Source organism: Schistocerca gregaria, chromosome 3 (genome assembly GCF_023897955.1).
Source record: "Schistocerca gregaria isolate iqSchGreg1 chromosome 3, iqSchGreg1.2, whole genome shotgun sequence".
Lineage (NCBI taxonomy): Eukaryota > Metazoa > Arthropoda > Insecta > Orthoptera > Acrididae > Schistocerca > Schistocerca gregaria.
This window is the reverse complement of record NC_064922.1, coordinates 496,713,004-496,732,645: the sequence shown is the minus strand read 5'-3', so window position 1 is coordinate 496,732,645 and position 19,642 is coordinate 496,713,004. Positions and strand designations below refer to the sequence as shown.

The window sequence follows — 19,642 nt, the reverse complement described above, 5'->3', positions numbered from 1 at the left end:
TATGAGGAATAGTACTGGTCCTAATATGCTACCTTGCAGAACGCCTATATTTATGTATTTTGGTTCTGTTAAGGGTTTCACTAAATGTTTAGATCTATTTGAAGTATGTGTTATCTCTACTCATTGTACCCTATCTGACAGGTATGATCAAAACCAGTCATTAGCTATCCCTCTTATTCCTAATGCTTCTAATTTATTTAATAGAATCTTGTGGTCGACTGTATCAAAAGCTTTAGAAAGATCCAAAAATATGTCTGTGACCCATTCATCTTTATCAAGACCATCAAGTACAAATTTTGTCAATTATATTAAGCTGTCTCTGTATTTTTGTCAGTTCAGAAACCAAACTGTGGTTCATTTAAAATACTGTATTTATTCGGGTAATTCATTAATCTGTCTTTCATAATTGCTTCTATTCTTTTTTAACATGGTGACAGCAGGGAAATGGGCTGGCAATTTTCTATGTCTTCTCTACTACCTTTCTTAAGCGAAGGTACAACTCTTGCCTGTTTTAACTGCTCTGGGAATGTCCCTGATGTGAAGGGTTCATTTATTATATTTGTTAAGGGACCTTGTATAATCTCTATGTGTTGTTTTAGTACACACATTGGTACTTCATCTATGCATACTGACTTTTTATTTTATAGTTTTTGAATCTCTGTGGTTAAAAGTAACATCATTGTATTTAGTGCAACATTATTTACAGATGTTAAATTTTTTTGGGGGAAATTTTGATGCAACTTCTCTGCAATACTTGAAAAATGCTCATTTAGATAGTTTGCTAAGTGTTGTGGATCATTTACTACCTTATCCCCCTTCCTTATCAGTATGTTATTCTGCCTTTGTTTGCCTCTCCCCGTTTCCTTTTTTATAACATCCCAGACTACTTTGCTTTTATTCTCCGCATTATATATTATTTTGTCATTAAATGTCTTTTTTGCAGCAATCAGCACCTTCCTATAGATCTTTTTGTAGCTATCATAGAAATTTAAAAATTCTGTATCATTGTGAGTCTTTTTCATGGAACTGAGGCTTTTAAGTGTTTGGGAGGACTTCTTAGTACCTGCTGTTATTCATCTGTTTCGTGTGAAGTTCATACAGACATGCGTACTTTTGGAAATGCCCTTTTCAAAGTACAACTTAAATAATGTGGAGAATTTAGAAAATTTCATATTCACATTGGTTTCCTTATCCCAGATTTGTTTTACTAGTTCTTTTGAAAAATCTTATATTTTGATTTCTGATAGATATCATTTGTTTGCATGTAGTTTAGGGAATGATTCGATGTCTGATTTTGCTGTTGTTAGTTGACAGAGATGGTCTGATAGTTCGAGATCTTTTACAGCTACACTACATTTTTCCCTGTCCATATTAGTGGCCACATGGTCAATTACTGATGAAATCATTGTAGTAACCCTTGTTGCACTATTGACCAAAAGGAACATGCCAAAACTTTGAAGGATATTTATGAGGGTGCTGCTGTATTCATTTATGATATTAGTGATGATGTTCATGTCCACACAGAATTATGCTGACCTTTGCACTTGAGACTTTATCTAGAACTTCTGTTAATGTATTGAAAAAAGTGTCCACACTACCACTGGGAGATCTATACACACACAAAATGATTGATTTCTTGGTGATATCAAGACCTGTTAATTCAATAGCTAATATTTGAAAGTGTCTTTTTTCACTTACTTTACTGAGCTCATGTCTTGATTTGAACTGTGTTCCTTTTCTGGTATAAATGCATGATCCTCCACCGCTTGAAGCAGTTCTATAGAAAGAGTTTGGGACTTCAAACAATGGTAATACTGCATGTTGGATTTCTGTCTCTCTACACCAGTGCTCAGTAACACAAACTACTGTGCAGTTCAAAGATTCGACTTCAACTTCTAACAATTGTATTTTATCAATGGTTTGTTTTTCTTTGTGACATCTGATATGTGTGATATTTGAAGTATTAAAATCTGTCTTGTGAGTGGTTGTTTCAGTATTTTTTAAACTGCTGGAGATACTCTTTGGACAGGGGAACCTGTTGTCTGGATTTATACTAAAAAAGACCTACTTCTCTTACTGATGACAAAAGATCCACCCTCTATACTTTCATGAATCAGTTGTACCAGTCTTCCCTTCCCAGTCCTGTTTAGGTGTAGGCCATGCCTAGTGAAACCCCATTTGTTGATTGTCCCAACAGGCATCAGAGAAACATGAGCAAAGTTGGCTGCCCTCAGAGTCATCTCTAACCTCACATTGATTCACCTCACATCAAGGTGTGGTCGATCATGACGCTGGATCAGCTCACCAAAGTTTGCATTGGTGCCATGAGTCAGGAACGCTATCTTGTCCAGGTCACCACCTATGTTATATGCCCTATTCTTGTCCAAACTGTTCCCCATCCCACCCACTATCACTACAGGGTCCTCTTTTGTGAAGTCCTTACATAAAGACCCTACTCTATCGCATGAATTAGCCCTGCATTTGGCTTCAAGATACTGGTGGCCTGATACATAGCCCCTAAACTTTCCTGTAACTGAGGGCCTACACCTCGCCCATGGCTACTACCTAACAGTAGCACTTTCTTCTTCCTAACATTTTGTATATTTCTAGGCTTCTTAGCCTCGGTTGAAATGTGCTGCACATTTCTTGCTCCTCGTTCTACCTGAAGCTCTTCTCCACTTAACTCTGGCAGTGGGTGATACCTGTTTTTGGTGTTGATGATAAATCTATCAGATCGCATTCTCTTTCTTCCTATCCTCCTACCAGCTACCAGTTCCCAACCACCCTCCTCCCCCTATCTCCCTTGATCAATATCAGTTCCTTCATTGCTTCCTCCAACTGTGCCTGCAGGCCACAGATTTTCCTTTCCTGTTCCCCCAATCAAAGTGTTCCTACTGCATACTCTGCAGTTCCGGGAGAGAGCCTTTTCTGTTCTCCCAAGATTCTCTCCTCTTCATACCCCCAGTGAAAATATTTCCTACAAGACTGGCAACCAATCCCTCTACTCATGGTCAGTTTCAAAAGAATAATCAAGTTTAAAGAATGTTTTAAATTTGTCAAGGGTGCAAGATTGACTGTACATAAAGAAAAAACGATACAAATGTCTTATGTGCGGTTGTTGTCCTTTTTGTGCTGATTTAGAGATACATGACAGAAGAATGAATCAGTAATTACTTTCCTTTTAGAGAATTTATGTTATCAGGTGAGTTTGGACAGATTTTTAAATGTGTATAACTCGGAAAATTTAGGCCTAGATCGCGTCTAACTTGTAAACAAAACGAAATGTGTTAGTTAAATAGGCTTTACAACCGCTTAGTTACACTTTTATTGCAATAATAGACACTGATGAAACTAGTAGCTGTCTTTCTTAAACGAATTTTGCTCTATCAAGAAAACTTGGATAGGGTTTTTTGTGTTTATGTCACACAAAATTTCGGGTTATGTCGCGATTGTCGGGCCTACAGATAGCACGAAGATTTTTCAAGAATAAGCACTGCTGGGACGCTAACATTCAGTTGTATGACACGAATGGACACTACAGCAAATATACGAAACAAAGAAAATTTAAATTTGACACTATTTCGTCTTAAATAAGTTGTTTTAGTGCTCGAAGAAAATACCTGAGATCTCACTCGGCGGCCATCTTGTCTATGAACGTCACGCAGGCCATTGTAGATGAGTCTCTTTCCTTGTCTGTGGTGCCTCTCTCGTTTAAAGATATTGTTTTGTGCTTAACTACATGATTACTGACTTACGATCCCCTAGGTAATAGAGTAAGTCTAGCTTTCGTATAAAAGCGTTCAGAGTATAAGCTGTTGTAATAAAACGTCAGGAGATTCTTGCAATCTGTTCGTTCTTGCTGTTTGTTGTGCTGCCTGCGAAATTAAAACACTGTATGCAGATGTCTGGCAACTTTGTAATCTTTATAGAGATGTTCAACAGTATCACTCGCATCTTGTCTGTAAGAAGGTTACGAATGCAAAAAACAAATACTGTTACCAGAGAGCAACATCGACAAGGTTGGTTGATTGATTTGGGGGAAAGGACCAGTGGTCCCTGCGGAGGTTCAAGTCCTCCCTCAGGCAAGGGTGTGTGTGTTTGTCCTTAGGATAATTTAGGTTAAGTAGTGTGTAAGCTTAGGGACTGATGACCTTGGCAGTTAAGTCCCATAAGATTTCACACACATTTGAACATTTTTGAAAGAACCAAACAGGGAAGTCATCGGTACCATTGGATAAGGGTAGAATGGGGAAGGAAGTCGGCCATGCCCTTTCAAAAGGACCATCCTGAAATTTACCTGAAGCGATTTAGGAAAATCACGGAAAACCTAAATCAAGATGGCTGGGGGCGGGTTTGAGTCACCGTCCTTCTGAATGCGAGTCCAGTGTGCTAACTACTGCGCCACAAGAATCCTGACATGATTATCACACAAGGTCAAATTCGATGATCCCCAAAGTGCAGTAAACACGCTGAGTAGTCAGGCATATTTGTTCTCACTGACTTTGTAGTATGAATGTTCGTGGAAACAATGAGTCATTCTTGTTCAAAATCGTGCACAAGATGTAATTCACTTAGACTGTACATGTGTGTACAAGATGCATGACTTGAGAGATTTTATACTTGTGGGTGGTCTGCTCAGGATGGTGCTTTTGTTTGAACTGCGAAGCCAAAGAATTGTAACTCACCTATGCTATGAAACCTTCGCCATTTCAGAAATTCTGATATCAGTTTCCTCTTAAAGGTCGAGTGCTGTCGCCAGTTTTATTTCTGGGTGGATGTTCATTAAACTGACCGAAAATATCAATTTTAAATCTCTTTTTATTTATTAGGAGTCATGCACAATACCTTCCTATAGTTTCAATGATGAAATCGCACCCAAAGTGCCTGATAAATAATTAAATGTGTGTCATGACCTCCCTGTAATGCCCACTTTTTGAAACAACACATCAAAACTACCTTGCTGACCGACAGTTCCATAGATTACTTTCAAGCAAACTTGCATACATCTACAAGGATGTGACTTATACTCTTTGATTTTATGGGTAATCTGTGACTTTGTTCCATATCTTAGAAACAAAAACAAATCAGCTGCTTTGTTTATCAAGAATCAATTGTTGTTTTGCTGTGTACTGCTAATGGAGAATTCAGTTTCTTGCATGGTCACAAAGAGTCTATAGAAAACTAGCTAATCTGCAGTATAAGCTACATATCTCCACATGATGTCAACAGATGAACATTTCATTTCATCATATGTGCCTCATTAGTTGGTGTAAATACCTATGGGTTCAGAGGGATACCAACTCCTACTTTCACAAGGAGAGGCTTCCGAATTGTATCCTGGGTGTTGTTAAGCCAACTTACAGGTCTCTAGCCGATCTTGAACTTCTAAAAAAGTGTGTTCATAGCAATATCCAGAATTAAAATGAATCTCTAAATTCACCCAAATGGAAATGATTTCCTAAAGTCATACTTTTTCATCTGCTAAAAGTGTCAGAATTGCAACTTATGATGCAGTTCTTGTATTTAATGGCGGGAACATAAGGAAGATGAAGGTACTAGAGAGAATGAGCTTTAAGCTCGGAAATTTCATTCAAGACATCTTGAAAACAAATACATTATAATGTCTCTCTGCAGCAGAAAAGCCAGTTGAAGATCTGTCAAAGGTAACAAGGTAGAAATAAGAAACCAGAAGAGAAGCCTTGATGGAGAAAAGGACCTGGGGCCTTCTGAAGATGTGACATAAGAAACAATATTAGGTTGAACTTTAAATTGCATTCCTTGAAAATTATGTTTTTAAAGTTATGTCACTTTTCTCAGAATATATGAAGGCTAGAATTATAAAATTTTGTACATTGATTTCTGTAAACCCAATAAATGTTAAACTTTGAAGTTATGAGTGTAGGCTGAGGTCTGAGGCAAAGTGTCTGGAATTTTGCATGAATTTCATATTGTACTTACAGAATTATATTAGAAAATTCTTCTATTCCATTGTTTTTTGAAAATAATTTATATTTAAATTCGATAAAATTGGTACAAAATTTCTTTCCTGTATCTTCAAAGTTGTGGGTTTGGTGGATTTCTTTAAATAGTGTGGGTTTTTCATAAACGTCATCCCTTAAATAAACAGCTTCTTTAATGCCAGAACACGTATGATTTACCTTTGAGGAATCATGATGGATATTAGACCTAGTCTCACGCGCTTATCTGGCTTTGATCTATCTTAGCCCTCTACAAAGTTTTTTTTCCCTGAAATTACTTGGGTTGGGGGTTGTATGCTTCTTGCAACGGGACTATGGCGCAGCTGTTCAAGCTAAAATTGCACTCCATCTGTAATTATCTCGACACTGACGAGACGTAAACAGTATATTAGTTTTTGGAGTTCCATTGTGGTCGAGGTAGAAGTCCAGGTTGAGATCAATGTGGAGGTCGAAATTTAGGTCGAGATTAACGTCGAGGTCGAAGTGCAGATCGATATCGGAACAAAGACATAAGATATAGAGCACAAGCTCGAATTAGACGAGTTGGTATTTAAATCTACTTTAGCCTTAAGAGACCATTCTCCCTTCGTATCGTCTAGACCACCACAGAAAACTTAATTCGGGGGGCCATTAACGGGGTTAGCCCTGCTTCTTCCACACGAATACATACTCTTAAACATTTTCACTGTCAAATTACCATTTCAATGAATATAGCTTCACCTACACTTTTCATCGCAAATCACATACACAAAAACATGAAACATTCTACGAAGAGCACCAGAAACTCCATTATCTTCAGCTCCCTCACTTATTTTAAAAGAAGTCTTAACTTTTGGTCGATGTAGACTGTGTTTTGTAGTTGTAAAATCACGTATAAAAAGGTGAGAATTTTTTTATCGATGAGCAAATTACTCAGTACCCCCAACAAAGAAGAATAATACCAATAGTAATTGTCACTGCCACTAAAGATTATAGGCATTACTAAAAACAACCCTCATGTTTGATACTGAACATAAAACTGTACAAAATCGACGTTGGCTGAGAAAATTAGTATCATATATAAAATTTTCATTTTAAATTCATTTTGTAATTTGAACTTACACTGTTGTTTCCAAATCTCTTTACCATCACAATTCAGTTTGTTCTAATGCTCTATGAACAGCAAATCTTTAGTATGTAGAAAAATCTTAATGCATAAAAGTACCCTTGTATGTACCCCAAAGTGTGTTACAGCACCATTACTGTTCACAATATCCGTAATGCTCCACTGGTTTTTACATGACTGTATTTTGGATGATGCTTTAGTTAAACCGATGTTTGGGGTTATGGAAAGACGATAAGGCAATCTGGCATGGTTGTCATATGCTACTGATGGAACTGATGTATGCATGGTCGCGACCTGCTCCATAGAAATGAATCTTATGTGCCCCAACTGGTATTTCTAGACGTTGTAAATTCTTATAAAATGTTTTTCTATGAACTTCTGATGGCTCTAGTGATATTGTTTGTTAATAGACAGGATGGAAGGCAACTCCTATGAATCGCTAAAGCAAGAGATAAGGCTACCAAGTACATGACATCATTGAGACAGATAAAGGATGGATCAGGTACTGGTATAGTATTACACGACCTTGAGAAAATCCTGAATAGGTGGTGGGAATACTTCGAAAGGCTATTGAACGAGGGAAACGTACAAGTATGAACATGGAAATATAAATGAAGGAATGATCCAAAGTATAAGCAGGGAAGAAATCGAACAGGCGATGAAGAAAATCAAAAATGGGAAGTCCTTAGTGGCAGACCAAATGCCAATAGAAGCATGGAAAAGTCTGGGAGAACAGGGAACTGATATTCTGTGAGATCTAACGCAGAAGATCTGGAAAGGAGGAAGAATCCCGAATGTGGAGAAGCAATATACAGGTTCCCATATTTAAGGGGAAAGGGGATATCCAAAACTGTGCCAATTATAGAGGGATAAAAGTTATGTCCCACACAATGAAGATGTGGGAAAGGGTAATTGAGATGATATTGAAACTTCCTGGCACATTAAAACTGTGTGCCGGACCGAGACTCGAACTCGGGACCTTTACCTTTTGCGGGCAAGTGCTCTCACGACTGAGCTACCCAAGCACGACTTCTCAGAAGGAAGGAGGCGAGGTACTGGCAGAAGTAAAGCTGTGAGGACGGGGCGTGAGTCGTGCTTGGGTAGCTCAATCGGTAGAGCACTTGCCTGCGAAAGGCAAAGGTCCTGAGTACGAGTCTCGGTCCGGCACACAGTTTTAATCTGCCAGGAAGTTTCATATAAGCGCACACTCCGATTCAGAGTGAAAATCTCATTCGAGAAGATGTTGAGTCCAGAAACTGAAGTACGTGAAAAACAATTTGGATTTATGCCCGGATGAGGAACAACTGACACAATATTTGCACTAAGGCAACTGATGGAGAGGCACAGAAAAGTACAAGCCAAACTACACATGGCCTTCATCGATCTCGAGAAGGCATATGACAGAGTGCCGAGGCAAGAGATATGAATATGTCTGAGAAGTAAATGCTTGCCAGAAAAATATATCAGGTTGGTAGAAGAGATGTGTGAAGGTGCAATGATACATGTCAGGAGCAGTGCAGGTGGAACAAAGGCATGTCCAGTGAGTGTAGGACTACATCAAGGATCTGCTCTCAGCCCATATCCCTTTGATCTTGTCATGGATGTATTAGTCAAATATGTGAAAAAAGAGGCACCTTGGAGCATGATGTTTGCTGATGTAATCTGTGAACCCACCCAAGAGGCACTTCAAGACAAGCTGGAACAGTGGCGAAAAGCTCTAGAAGAAAGGGGCATGAGAATTAGTAGGGTGAAAATAGAGTACATGCGTACATACAATGCCAAAGATATATATATTAACCTGCAAGGAGAACAACTGACGCTGGTCAAGAAATTTAAATACCTAGGCTCTTACACGTAAAGTGAGGGAGGACTGGAGGCCGAAATAGAGCGCAGGATAAATAATGGATGGATGAACTAGAGGAAACTGAGTGGAGTGCTATATGATAAGAAGGTTAGCTGCAGAATGAAAGGAAAATTTTTCAAGTCTGTGGTGAAGCTTGTGATGCTGCATAGTGCAGAAACATGGCCAATTACAAAAGACCAAGAGAAAAAGATGGAAGTGGCAGAAATGAGAACGGTAAGGTGGATGAGTAGGGTTACACGAAAGGATAGACTAATGAGTACATCAGGGGAACAGTGAAAGTGGTCCCATGGGGAAGAAGATCCAAGAAAGTAGGCTAAGATGATATGAACCTGTGCAGAGAACAGGGGAGTACTACGTGGGGAGAAGAGTTGAAGACCTAAGAATCGATGTATCAAGTAGAAGAGGAAGAATGAAACTGAGTGTAAAGATAAGGTAGCAGGAGACCTACGGGAGAAAGGATGGCTCAGAGAAGAACCACTGGACAGGCATTTATGGAAGATAAGGATCCAGCAAAGCAATGTCAACCCCACATGATGTGGGGAAAGGCTGAGATAATGATGATGATGATGGTGAGACAGTTGTCCCCATGCACCGCAGGACCACTGAGTGTACTCTTCCAATGTATTATTTTCGATCATTCAGAAGATCTTTTACGCACTATTTTGTAAAGAGATACCTTTTGTAAAACATTGTTATTGTATTTTCTATAAATTGTTTACTAATGAAATTGTTTTACATGATGTAACGATGGAAACGCAGTTGTTAACAAACAAATGCAGCATACTCCACATATCCAGCGCCACTTTATTATTTAGTCCACTTAACTTTCAGTTTCTCCCTTGGTAGCAGCGAGCACTTTTCTTTTGATTGTGAATGTTGTAGAGATACAATGTATCTAATGAACATGATTGACATAACACTGGTAAGCTATAAAACCATATGCTACTCCTTATACTATGTCTCTAATCAATGGTGAAATGTAACGTATTTTCATACCTTCTGATACCGGTTTTATGCTGTATTTTATAGCCTTTGAAAATAAGACATGTAAGGTGATTTTAGAAATAATAAAAAGTGTGATCAAGACATCAGAAAAGTTATTAAAATAAGTGGCATAGTAGATAATAGCAAAGCTCCATAAGGCTGTTAGCATATGATGCTGTTGTATACAGAGAAGTTGTAATGCCTGAAAATTGTAACGAAATTTAGGGACGCCTTCAGAGGATCGACACTTGGTGCCTGAATTTAGAGTTGACTCTCAACATAAATAAATGTTATGGAATGTGGATGAGTAGGCAGAAGGAGCCAGTATTCTCTAAATCCACGATTGCACAGTAACCACATCTGTAAAATAGCTAGGTGTATGCATATGGTGTGATTTAAAGTGGAATAACCACATAAAGTTAATAGCAGATAAGGCAGAAGGTAGACTAAGATTCATTGGAAGAATCCTCAGGAAGTGCACGCCATTCACAAAGAAAGTAACTTACGAAACTCTCGTTCACTCGATCGTTTTATATTGCTCATCAGTCTGGAATCATCGCCAGGTAATATTGATTGAGGATATAGAAACAAACCATAGAAGAACAGCACGTTTCGTTACAGGTTCGTTTAGGAAAGTGAAGATGTCACTGATGTGTTCATCTAACTCCAGTTGCAGATGCTACAACAGAGGCATTGTGTATCACATTATGGTGTACTGTTAGAATTCCAACAGCATGCAGTCTGACAAGTATCGATCAATATTTTGATTCGTCTCATATATATCTCACGATAAGACCGTGCCGATAAAAATAGAGAGATACGAGCTCACATGGTCGTAAGTGTATACCAGCAACCGTCTTCGTTCGCATACACCATTCGCCACTACAACAGGAAAGGGAGGAAGTGACAGTAGTACACAAAGTACCCTCTGCCTCACACTGTAAGGTGTCTTATGGAGTACAGATTTAATTGTTCATGTAGATGAATAACAGTTCCAGAATACCTTAAAACTGAAAAAGTAAATAATCCCTTGTTCCAGGTGTATCCCATTCAGGTGAGTTACCATTCCTGTTCCTGAGGAAAGATACCGAATATAACTTGGATCCAGAATCGGAAGAAGATCGTATACGCAGGAATATGCTTCGGTACTGGACTAACTTCACGAAGTATGGGTATGTACACAGTTTGTTCAGTATCACTATCGCTATTTGCTAAATTTTAGATAATCCTGTAGACAGGTACCACAGACTTTGGTTACTGGCTTATGAAGTCCTAGAAAAAAAGCCAAACATTTGATCTGTACTCAGAAAAAAATCCACTATATAACACTTACGATCCTTATAAATACAAGTATACGTTTTCTCACAGGAATCCAACTCCCGAGGCGGACCCTGTAGTATGGGAATCCTATAACAATGAAACCCGCAGCTACATGCTGATGCAGGCCAACTTTACTGTCGCTCATAACAAGGATGGAGAGCGGATGGATTTCTGGAATGCGAATGTGCCATTGCAGCCTTACGCTGACGACCTCTGAGAGGAAAATGCAACAATGTATTCATGTCTAATAACAGTAAACCACCAGATAAATAATATTCACGAAACGAGTAAATTACTATTTCTTTCAGTTAAAAATGTGAAACTGTGATTTTATGATTCTACTAGACGTTTTTATAATAATGTCTGAAAACTGCCCCTATATATTGCTGAGAACAGACAGTAAATCGTCTTTGTGATTATAGTGTCTTGAGAAGGAGAAAAGGAAAAAAAAACTCAAAACTACTATATGCTGATCCATGGATGTCAATGGCATTGGGTTGCAGGTGGGGACTGAGGGAAGTCGATAATTGGGAATTGCTTACCGTTTTCTTAGTGTGGCCTTACCCTCTCCTTCAATGTATGAACATGCATGGAACGTGAACTGATATCTAGACGTTTACAAGCAATGCTGTCTCCAGATCTACACTCCCACGTTTGGCCAGATGCGATCTGAAGTCATCTATCTAGTTGGGCACAGCCAGCTTCCTTCCCCCTCCTATGAGACCGAAGACCTTGCTGTTTGGTCTCCGCCCCCAAATCAATCATCCAATTGACCATCTACCTACTAACTGTTAGGTTGTCGTCTCTGTTCTTTAGTAGCTCTTAGAATCCAGAACAGAACTTTCTTGGTTCATTATCATCCTTCACCTAGCTACATGTCCCATGCACCTCATTATCCTTTTCATTGTAGGCGTATACTCGCCTTACACTCCACTATGTTGCCTGGATATTTTTTTTCTCCGAGCATTTCCCAAAATGCTTCTCTCGATTACTCATTGAGCATCCTCATTTTTAATGTATTTATACTGAAACTCAGAAAAATCTCAGAACAACATCTAAAATTATTTCTGTGGTTTTCGAGTTCATCCTGTAGACAGAAAACATCTAAACACCTTAGAAATTTTGCACTTTTTGGTAATTAATCATAACCTTTAGACTCCATATATTGCTATGTATTTGGAAATCTGTCTTGTATGTTACTATCATGTAAAACAAGACCAGTCCTCAAGGAATAATGCTGCTTGAAAAATGGAGATGAAAGTAATAGGGCAGTGGCCATATGAGCCAGGAACTCGCTGACATCGGCATCAGAGCTTTCTCATCGGCAGTGTCATACCACAGATGAGACAACTGTGGATGCTATATGTCGCTAACTGCAGTATCAACACTTCCTTATCTCCAAGGCCCTACTGGCACTCATGACATCCTGCCGCATGCCGGGAAGGGGAGGGGGAGGGGAGAGGGGAGGCGCTCCTGCCTCCCAACCCTACTCTCCTGTAAATTTTGCATGAAGCACCTCCTGCCCAAAACATCCACTCCCTGCTAGAAAATACTATGAAATACCTGAACTGCTGAAAAACTTGACAATTAAATATGCGTTACTGACTTCCAAATATTTGTTTAAGGTTTGGCTCACCAGTAAAATTGGTAACTTTGATTTGAAGCTATATGTAATTCGTTATGGAATATTGGAACAAGTAGGTAGCATTTTTCTCTATACATAATTAAAAACGTTTGCTTATAAAATATAAATAATGAAACAAGAATCTGTATTTGTTAAAATTCGAAACGAAATACATATTATTTAAGCAGGTAAACAGACACACTGAATAAAATATAATCAGTCCTTCTTTTGATGTAAGTCATGACACAACCTCAAAGTATACATTCCTGCATGTAAAATGTTCTGAAGCACCAATTTAGGAGAAGCAAAGCTAATGCATCACTCGTGAAAATTAAAATCCGTAAGCAACTACACCATTACAAACACATGTACAACTCAGTTGTCTTATTAGGGAAAGAATAATGTGTTTTATTACCAAACCTTACTTAGGCTACAGAATAACATGTATTGCTTGTAGACACCTAGTAAACACATTAATAGTGAGAGATATGACATTATCAAAGGTAATGTCATAGTTAATATCTCAGGAAAGCAACCTACCACATACTGTGGAGATTTCCCACATTTTGCCAACACAAATTAAATATTGCCACATATAAATTTTCTGTGTAACTCAAAATATTATGTATTTAACGTAATATAACCGAAATTTCTAGCAAAATTCGATTTTGTATTCCTTGAAGGAACAAAGAGCCATCATTTAAGGTAAAACTCATTTCCAACAAATACTAATTTCTAGTTCATTATTTATATTTTACAAGCAAATGTTCATTTTTAAATATTTATAGAGATGCATCTATTGCAATATTCCATGACAAATGATCTACAGCTTCAGATCAATGTTACCAAATTGCTAATGAGCGAGTCCTTGAACAAATGTTTGGAAGTCAATAATGCAAACATAGTTGATAAATTTTTCAGCAGTTCAAATATGTTATCTTCCTTGGCTGCAGAGTGTGGGTGCTTATGGTGGATGGTCTTCATGCTAAATTTGAAGGAGTGGAAGGGGCAGGATGGCCCTCCCCTTCCCTACCCGCTTTGACCTTGGCACATGACTAGTTACCATAATGCCTGGTATGGTCATGGACATAAGGAAGTGCTGATGCTGCTGCCAGCGAAATATAACATGCACAATAGTCTCAGTTCTAACATGATGCTGCAGGTAGGAAATCACTGAAGGAAATGTTAGTGAATTCGTGGCTTGTATGCCAAATGCCAATCCATCCAACAGAGGTAGGCCAAGTAAGTATCACTGTTAATGAAAGGGAGTCATAACATGAACTTTCTGTAAGCTAATTAACTACATAATGCACATAGTGCCACATATGGATACAGTAACACATTCATTGTTAATTTCCTCATGGCATAAGCCTTAATTAACAATAACCTAGCATTATAAAAACATATATTAGATGACAACCATAAGACTATAAGAATAATTTTGTGAAAGTGGAAGACAAATCCTAGGTAGGCAGAAACTTAAATTTACAGATTATTAAACATTGCCTGGATGTGTTTTCATAAACTGGATTTTGAATGAAAGATTCAAGTATCTCTCATAACGAAAATTTTTCAGAGAAAGTTCATGATGGTATGGTACCACAGAGAGCCACCACACTTTGCTTTCTTAGCAGATATCCACCACCTCTCCTTTCCGCCCGACCCCTCCCTCCCCCTCTCTCCAAGAGCCAACATAGTCTGCACAGTGCTTCCAGTTCTACACCAAAGTAAATGTCACAAGATGACGGATCCAAGACAGTAGCAGAAAAAAATATTGATGCCTATGTCGTCAAGGCACTTCCCACCTCCCCCCCCTCTTGTTCTGGTATTTGTGTTTCACATGCATTCTAGAAGAAGGAAGAAAAAGTGTTTGCGCATTACCCTGCTGGAAGCACATTAGCTTTACAACCATTCACATGATCATCGAAAATGGATTTCGAATTGGTGTAATAGGAAGCTACATATGAAAAAAGATCAATAAGCAGAAATTTTCACATTGTACGGTATCCTGCTGGAAACGTTGTACAGTCTTATAAATAAACAATTATGAGCTTCAAGTTATACTATGTCACTGACAAAACAGTGTGATCATTAAACAATTTTTTTTAAACGATGCCAGTAATAGAAAATATAAAGACAGTTTCACTACAGTTCACAAAATCGATCAACCTCATACTACAGGAAATGATTGAAAGCTACATATTACACCAAAAACGTTAAAATTTCGCTATATTAAAAAAAGTAATGCAGCTCACATGGTCATCCAAAATCAATCTGAACAGAAAGCCACACTTGCCTATGGATCTTACTAGGAAGTATATCTTCACTATATTACAAAAATAATTATGACAAGTGGCACAGAAAAGTTAAGCATGTAGTGCCGAACACAGAACAATGCCATACTGTAATAGGAGTTGTAAGGAAGAAACATTTATTGTAAGGAATGAGTTGCATCATGTGCATGTGCACAACACACTACATTGCGCCCAAGTGACAAATGGTCCTCTTCTCTCATTGTCAGATGGCAGACTGATTCTGTAGTAGCATGTGTTGCTGCCTGGCAGTATTCCCTCCCCCTTACAGCAGCCCACCAGTCACACTGCAGTGCACCCACACCATCCCTTCCCCACTCTCACATCCGTCAGTAAAAACAGGCAGTGGTGGCCGTTATTTATCAGCTGACATTGCCTCAGCTGCAGGCATATTCACGTCATGGCCTGTTCCGAGTTGGATGCAAATGTGCATTCCTGCAGCAGTCTGCTCCATTCCAACAATAGAAGCAGAGGGGCACAGTGAGTACAAGCCCAAATTGCTCACTCAGTATCTGCCAGCAGTATTTGACCAGTGTAATAGAACAGGTTTACATGTCACATTGTAGTTCACAGTCGGCACATGGTGTGGTCACCCAATGGTTGGGAGAGGAGGGGAGGGGAGGGAGAGGGGAAGGAAGGGTCGTTGTCCAATATGAATCAAGCTGCCTCCTAACCGCACCACCCATTTTGCCCTCATCCAACACAAATCATTCAAGTTCTCTGATCTGTGTTGTCAGAGGATCTGTAGATCAGTGTTCACACACACACACACACACACACACACACACACACACACACACACACACACACACACACGTTTCACACACAGTTAGTTCTGTGGCATGAATGTTTTCAGTGTGTAAAGACAGATGTATTGACATTTCCTACATAAATATTCTTAACGTTGTAATCTAAAAAAGAACAGTGCATTCATAAAAGTAGTGATCAGCTGTGAACTAAAAGGAAGATTGTTATTCGACAAGTGTGCTTTATGAAATTGAACGTGGTTGACAGTGAGACGCCAGTGTTTGATGGAGAAGACTGTGGGAACTCAAAACAGAAAATGAAAATGAATCTGAAAATGAAGAAATGCTGTACTGTGGCTTTAAGAGTGGAAACAAACGTAAGTAAGAGGGATACTGAGCTGAAGAAATCTGACTGCAGTGAAGTACATTTATGAAGTAATCTTGAACAAGCCACTAAATTCATGCATGGTAACAAAACTAAATTTGAGATACTGAAAAGTGTGAGAAATTATTTTCCAAAGAATCAACAGCACTACAAAACGTGTGCAGAAACAAGTTGTAAAACTAAGGTTAAAAGACTGTTGTGACACAGCAACATTTTTCAGTATTTTTGGGAAAAACAGTGAATGAATCAAAATTAGCCAGTGAAAAGTGATGGAAAAGAACGCTTCAGCTATATTGGGGACTTGGTCAATATTTTGAAAGATGAATGTCAGACAGTTAAATACATTAAAGATAAACTTAAAATGTTGGATTTAAAAGGCAAGGATGGAAGTGGAATATCCCATGCATTTCACACTGAAAGGAAAACTGGTATGAGCTACCAGAAGCAGTTGTGTTATGGATGTAGCAAATTACGACATTTCAAGAGGGATGCTCACGAGTCAGAAACAAGCAGAGATTCATGAGACATGGCAGACATCATCACAGAGGTGGTCACAGCAGGTGGCAACAGGGGCAGAGTGGTCAGTGCAGCAGGGACAACAACATCTGGTCAGGTGGTTAGAGTATATGTTATGGTTCAAGAGAAAGTCATAGCCAGGATACAAAGGATACCAACAGAACGGAACTGCCATGAGCAGTTTTGTAATGGAAGTACAGCCTACAGTAAAAACACACATATTGATTGGTTATTGCATAGTGGTTGCGTAGGTTAATTTGTTAATGCTAATCATGAAAATTACTTCTCTGCATGTGTGACCTTGAAAGAGCCTTCAAATGTAAAAAATGTGGCTAGTAAAGTTTTCTCAGGGATGCAACAGATACAATTTGTAAGTTATTTAAGGCATTATATGGCTTGAGGGAAAGTTCTCTAGCATGTTATGACCGTTTCACTGAATTTTTAAAAGGTCAACCTTCTAAAAGAAGTAAAGATGGTTACATTAGAGCCCAAGTGATTTGAGCTAATTGAGGCTAAGTCTACTTGAATTAAAAAAATCTCTGATAATATGAAAATATTACTAAATCAATGGGTAAATCATGAACGAATGTTCAATGAGAACAATGATGATTGAATATATATAAAAAAGGTATAATACACACATTTGTTACATGTGCATACATGGGCATACATTTCCAAGTTTCAAAAATACAACTGACATTTTAAAGAAATTGTCCACAGTCTTTTGTTTTAAAACAGAACCCTGTTTTTCAGCAGCAATGTCACGATATCATCTGAGAATTATAGTGCCTGTTGGAGTAGCTTCCACTTGGTGCTCGATATATGCAATGCCACATCTAGCACTGCAAACCCTCAGTGTGAGTGATCACTGCTACAGTTTCTTTAGGTAATTCCTTGTTGTCACTGTCTTCAATTGGTTCACTAACAATTTCAACAATTGCAAGATCAATTACTTCAAACTGTTCATCATCATTCATCCATTCTGAAACATCACTCGCATTCGCATTTTCACATCCTGCAAGGGTTTTCATCACTTCTGCCAATGGTACGTCAACTTCGTCTCTACTCTAGGTATCCATTTCATTCTGTAAAATCTAGTCCAAGACTTTTTTACTGTCTCAAACTTTTGTCATACCAAGAATTGGCTATGAAGTCAACTAGTTCTTTTTTTAGTAATTCTTTGACAGGTCCTTCACATTCTGTTGTTTTTAGAAGTGTCTTACGCAAACGACAATGATACCTTTCTCTTTTTCACCATTGTAAAACTCCCTGATCCACAGGCTGCATTAAACTCGTCATGTTAGGGGGTAAGAACAATACACAAATACTGTCACATTGCAATTCTTCCTCATCAGAGTTTTAATCAGCGTTGTGAAACATTAAGGCTGCTTTGGAAGGCAAGCACTTTTTCTTTGGGTGTCTATTGGTCTCTGGAAGAAATCTTCAAGAAACTAATTCTTAAAAACACTTTTTTCCATCCAAGTAGATGCAGTGCAGAAAAAGAGATATTTTTTAAAGCTCTCAGCACTGAAATTATTGGATTGTGTGTTGACATATACTGTTTTATTATAATGGCTAAGCTTTACCAATACCTGAGTGCTACATCATGCAATATGTCTCGCTGCTGACAAGACACATCCACATATGCATATCAGCAAAGAGTTGAGTGATTTTACAGCAACCTGTGGTTGAGGTTATGTACATGATGAATTTAGAATACATAAGAAGTTACTTGGTAAATATCGGCTTATGGAATGTGTTTCTCACATATAGAAAACCAGTAAGTATTGGATACATATGTACATGACTTGTAGCTATAATAAACCAATAATTTCTCCATGGTCTGTAATATGTGTGATTCCATTATAAACATTATCATGTTTCCCTGGGAATTGGTGTATCTCACTTTTTCTTCAATATGTATAATAACTAAAAATAAGTCTTACAAAAAAAATCTTCCTCTACCTGAAAACAAATCTCTGTTACACAGCACATGTTGGCTCCAACACATTATTACACACACTAAAGATCCAGGATGATGCCACAACTAGTCATGTGATCAACATGCCACATACTTATATATCCTAGTAGATGTAATTCAATTGCATTGCACTGTTGCACCAGGTGATTATTAGTGCTACTTATCTACCTACAGGTAGGTGTGTGTGATCTATCAAAGCAAGTGATTAAGGTTGGCTGGAATGTACTATGTAGTCTTCTTACCAAGTTCACTCTTGAGGATAATGCACCTTAATTCGTTTTTAGTAATATAATGACATCACATACTACCAGTCAACTTGAGAACAATTCAATTCATGAAAGATCTTTCCTGTGACTGTGGTGCTGTTTTTGTTGGAATGTATATTCAGAAGGATTATATCAAAAAATTACTTTAATTGATCGATCCTCTTGGGTGTTTCTTTACTCAGCACATTGTCTTTATTCATGGATTATGTGAATGTACCTGGAAAAAGAAAAAAAAAAGATTTTAAAAAATTAGACAGAGTATTCCATATACTGTGGGCATTGTTTGAGAGTGCTCATCTATGTAATATGTATCACACACAAACAAACAAACAAAATGTAAATTAAATCTAACAGGTTAGATTCTGAGACACCTCCATATACACTCCTGGAAATGGAAAAAAGAACACATTGACACCGGTGTGTCAGACCCACCATACTTGCTCCGGACACTGCGAGAGGGCTGTACAAGCAATGATCACACGCACGGCACAGCGGACACTCCAGGAACCGCCGTGTTGGCCGCCGAATGGCGCTAACTGCGCAGCATTTGTGCACCGCCGC

General features: G+C 38.4%; 1 protein-coding gene across 1 annotated transcript in view; it reads left to right on the top strand.

Annotated features, from left to right (window-relative positions):
* The window catches only part of LOC126354068 (cholinesterase-like), a 64,208-nt gene extending 45,535 nt beyond the window's left edge, over positions 1-18,673 (top strand). The window contains exons 9-10 of the mRNA XM_050003442.1: positions 10,971-11,103; positions 11,300-18,673. Coding sequence (XP_049859399.1) covers positions 10,971-11,103; positions 11,300-11,468 — 302 coding nt within the window. The 3' untranslated portion in view covers positions 11,469-18,673. The remainder of the gene's footprint in view (positions 1-10,970; positions 11,104-11,299) is intronic.
* The last annotated feature ends 969 nt before the right edge of the window (positions 18,674-19,642 follow it).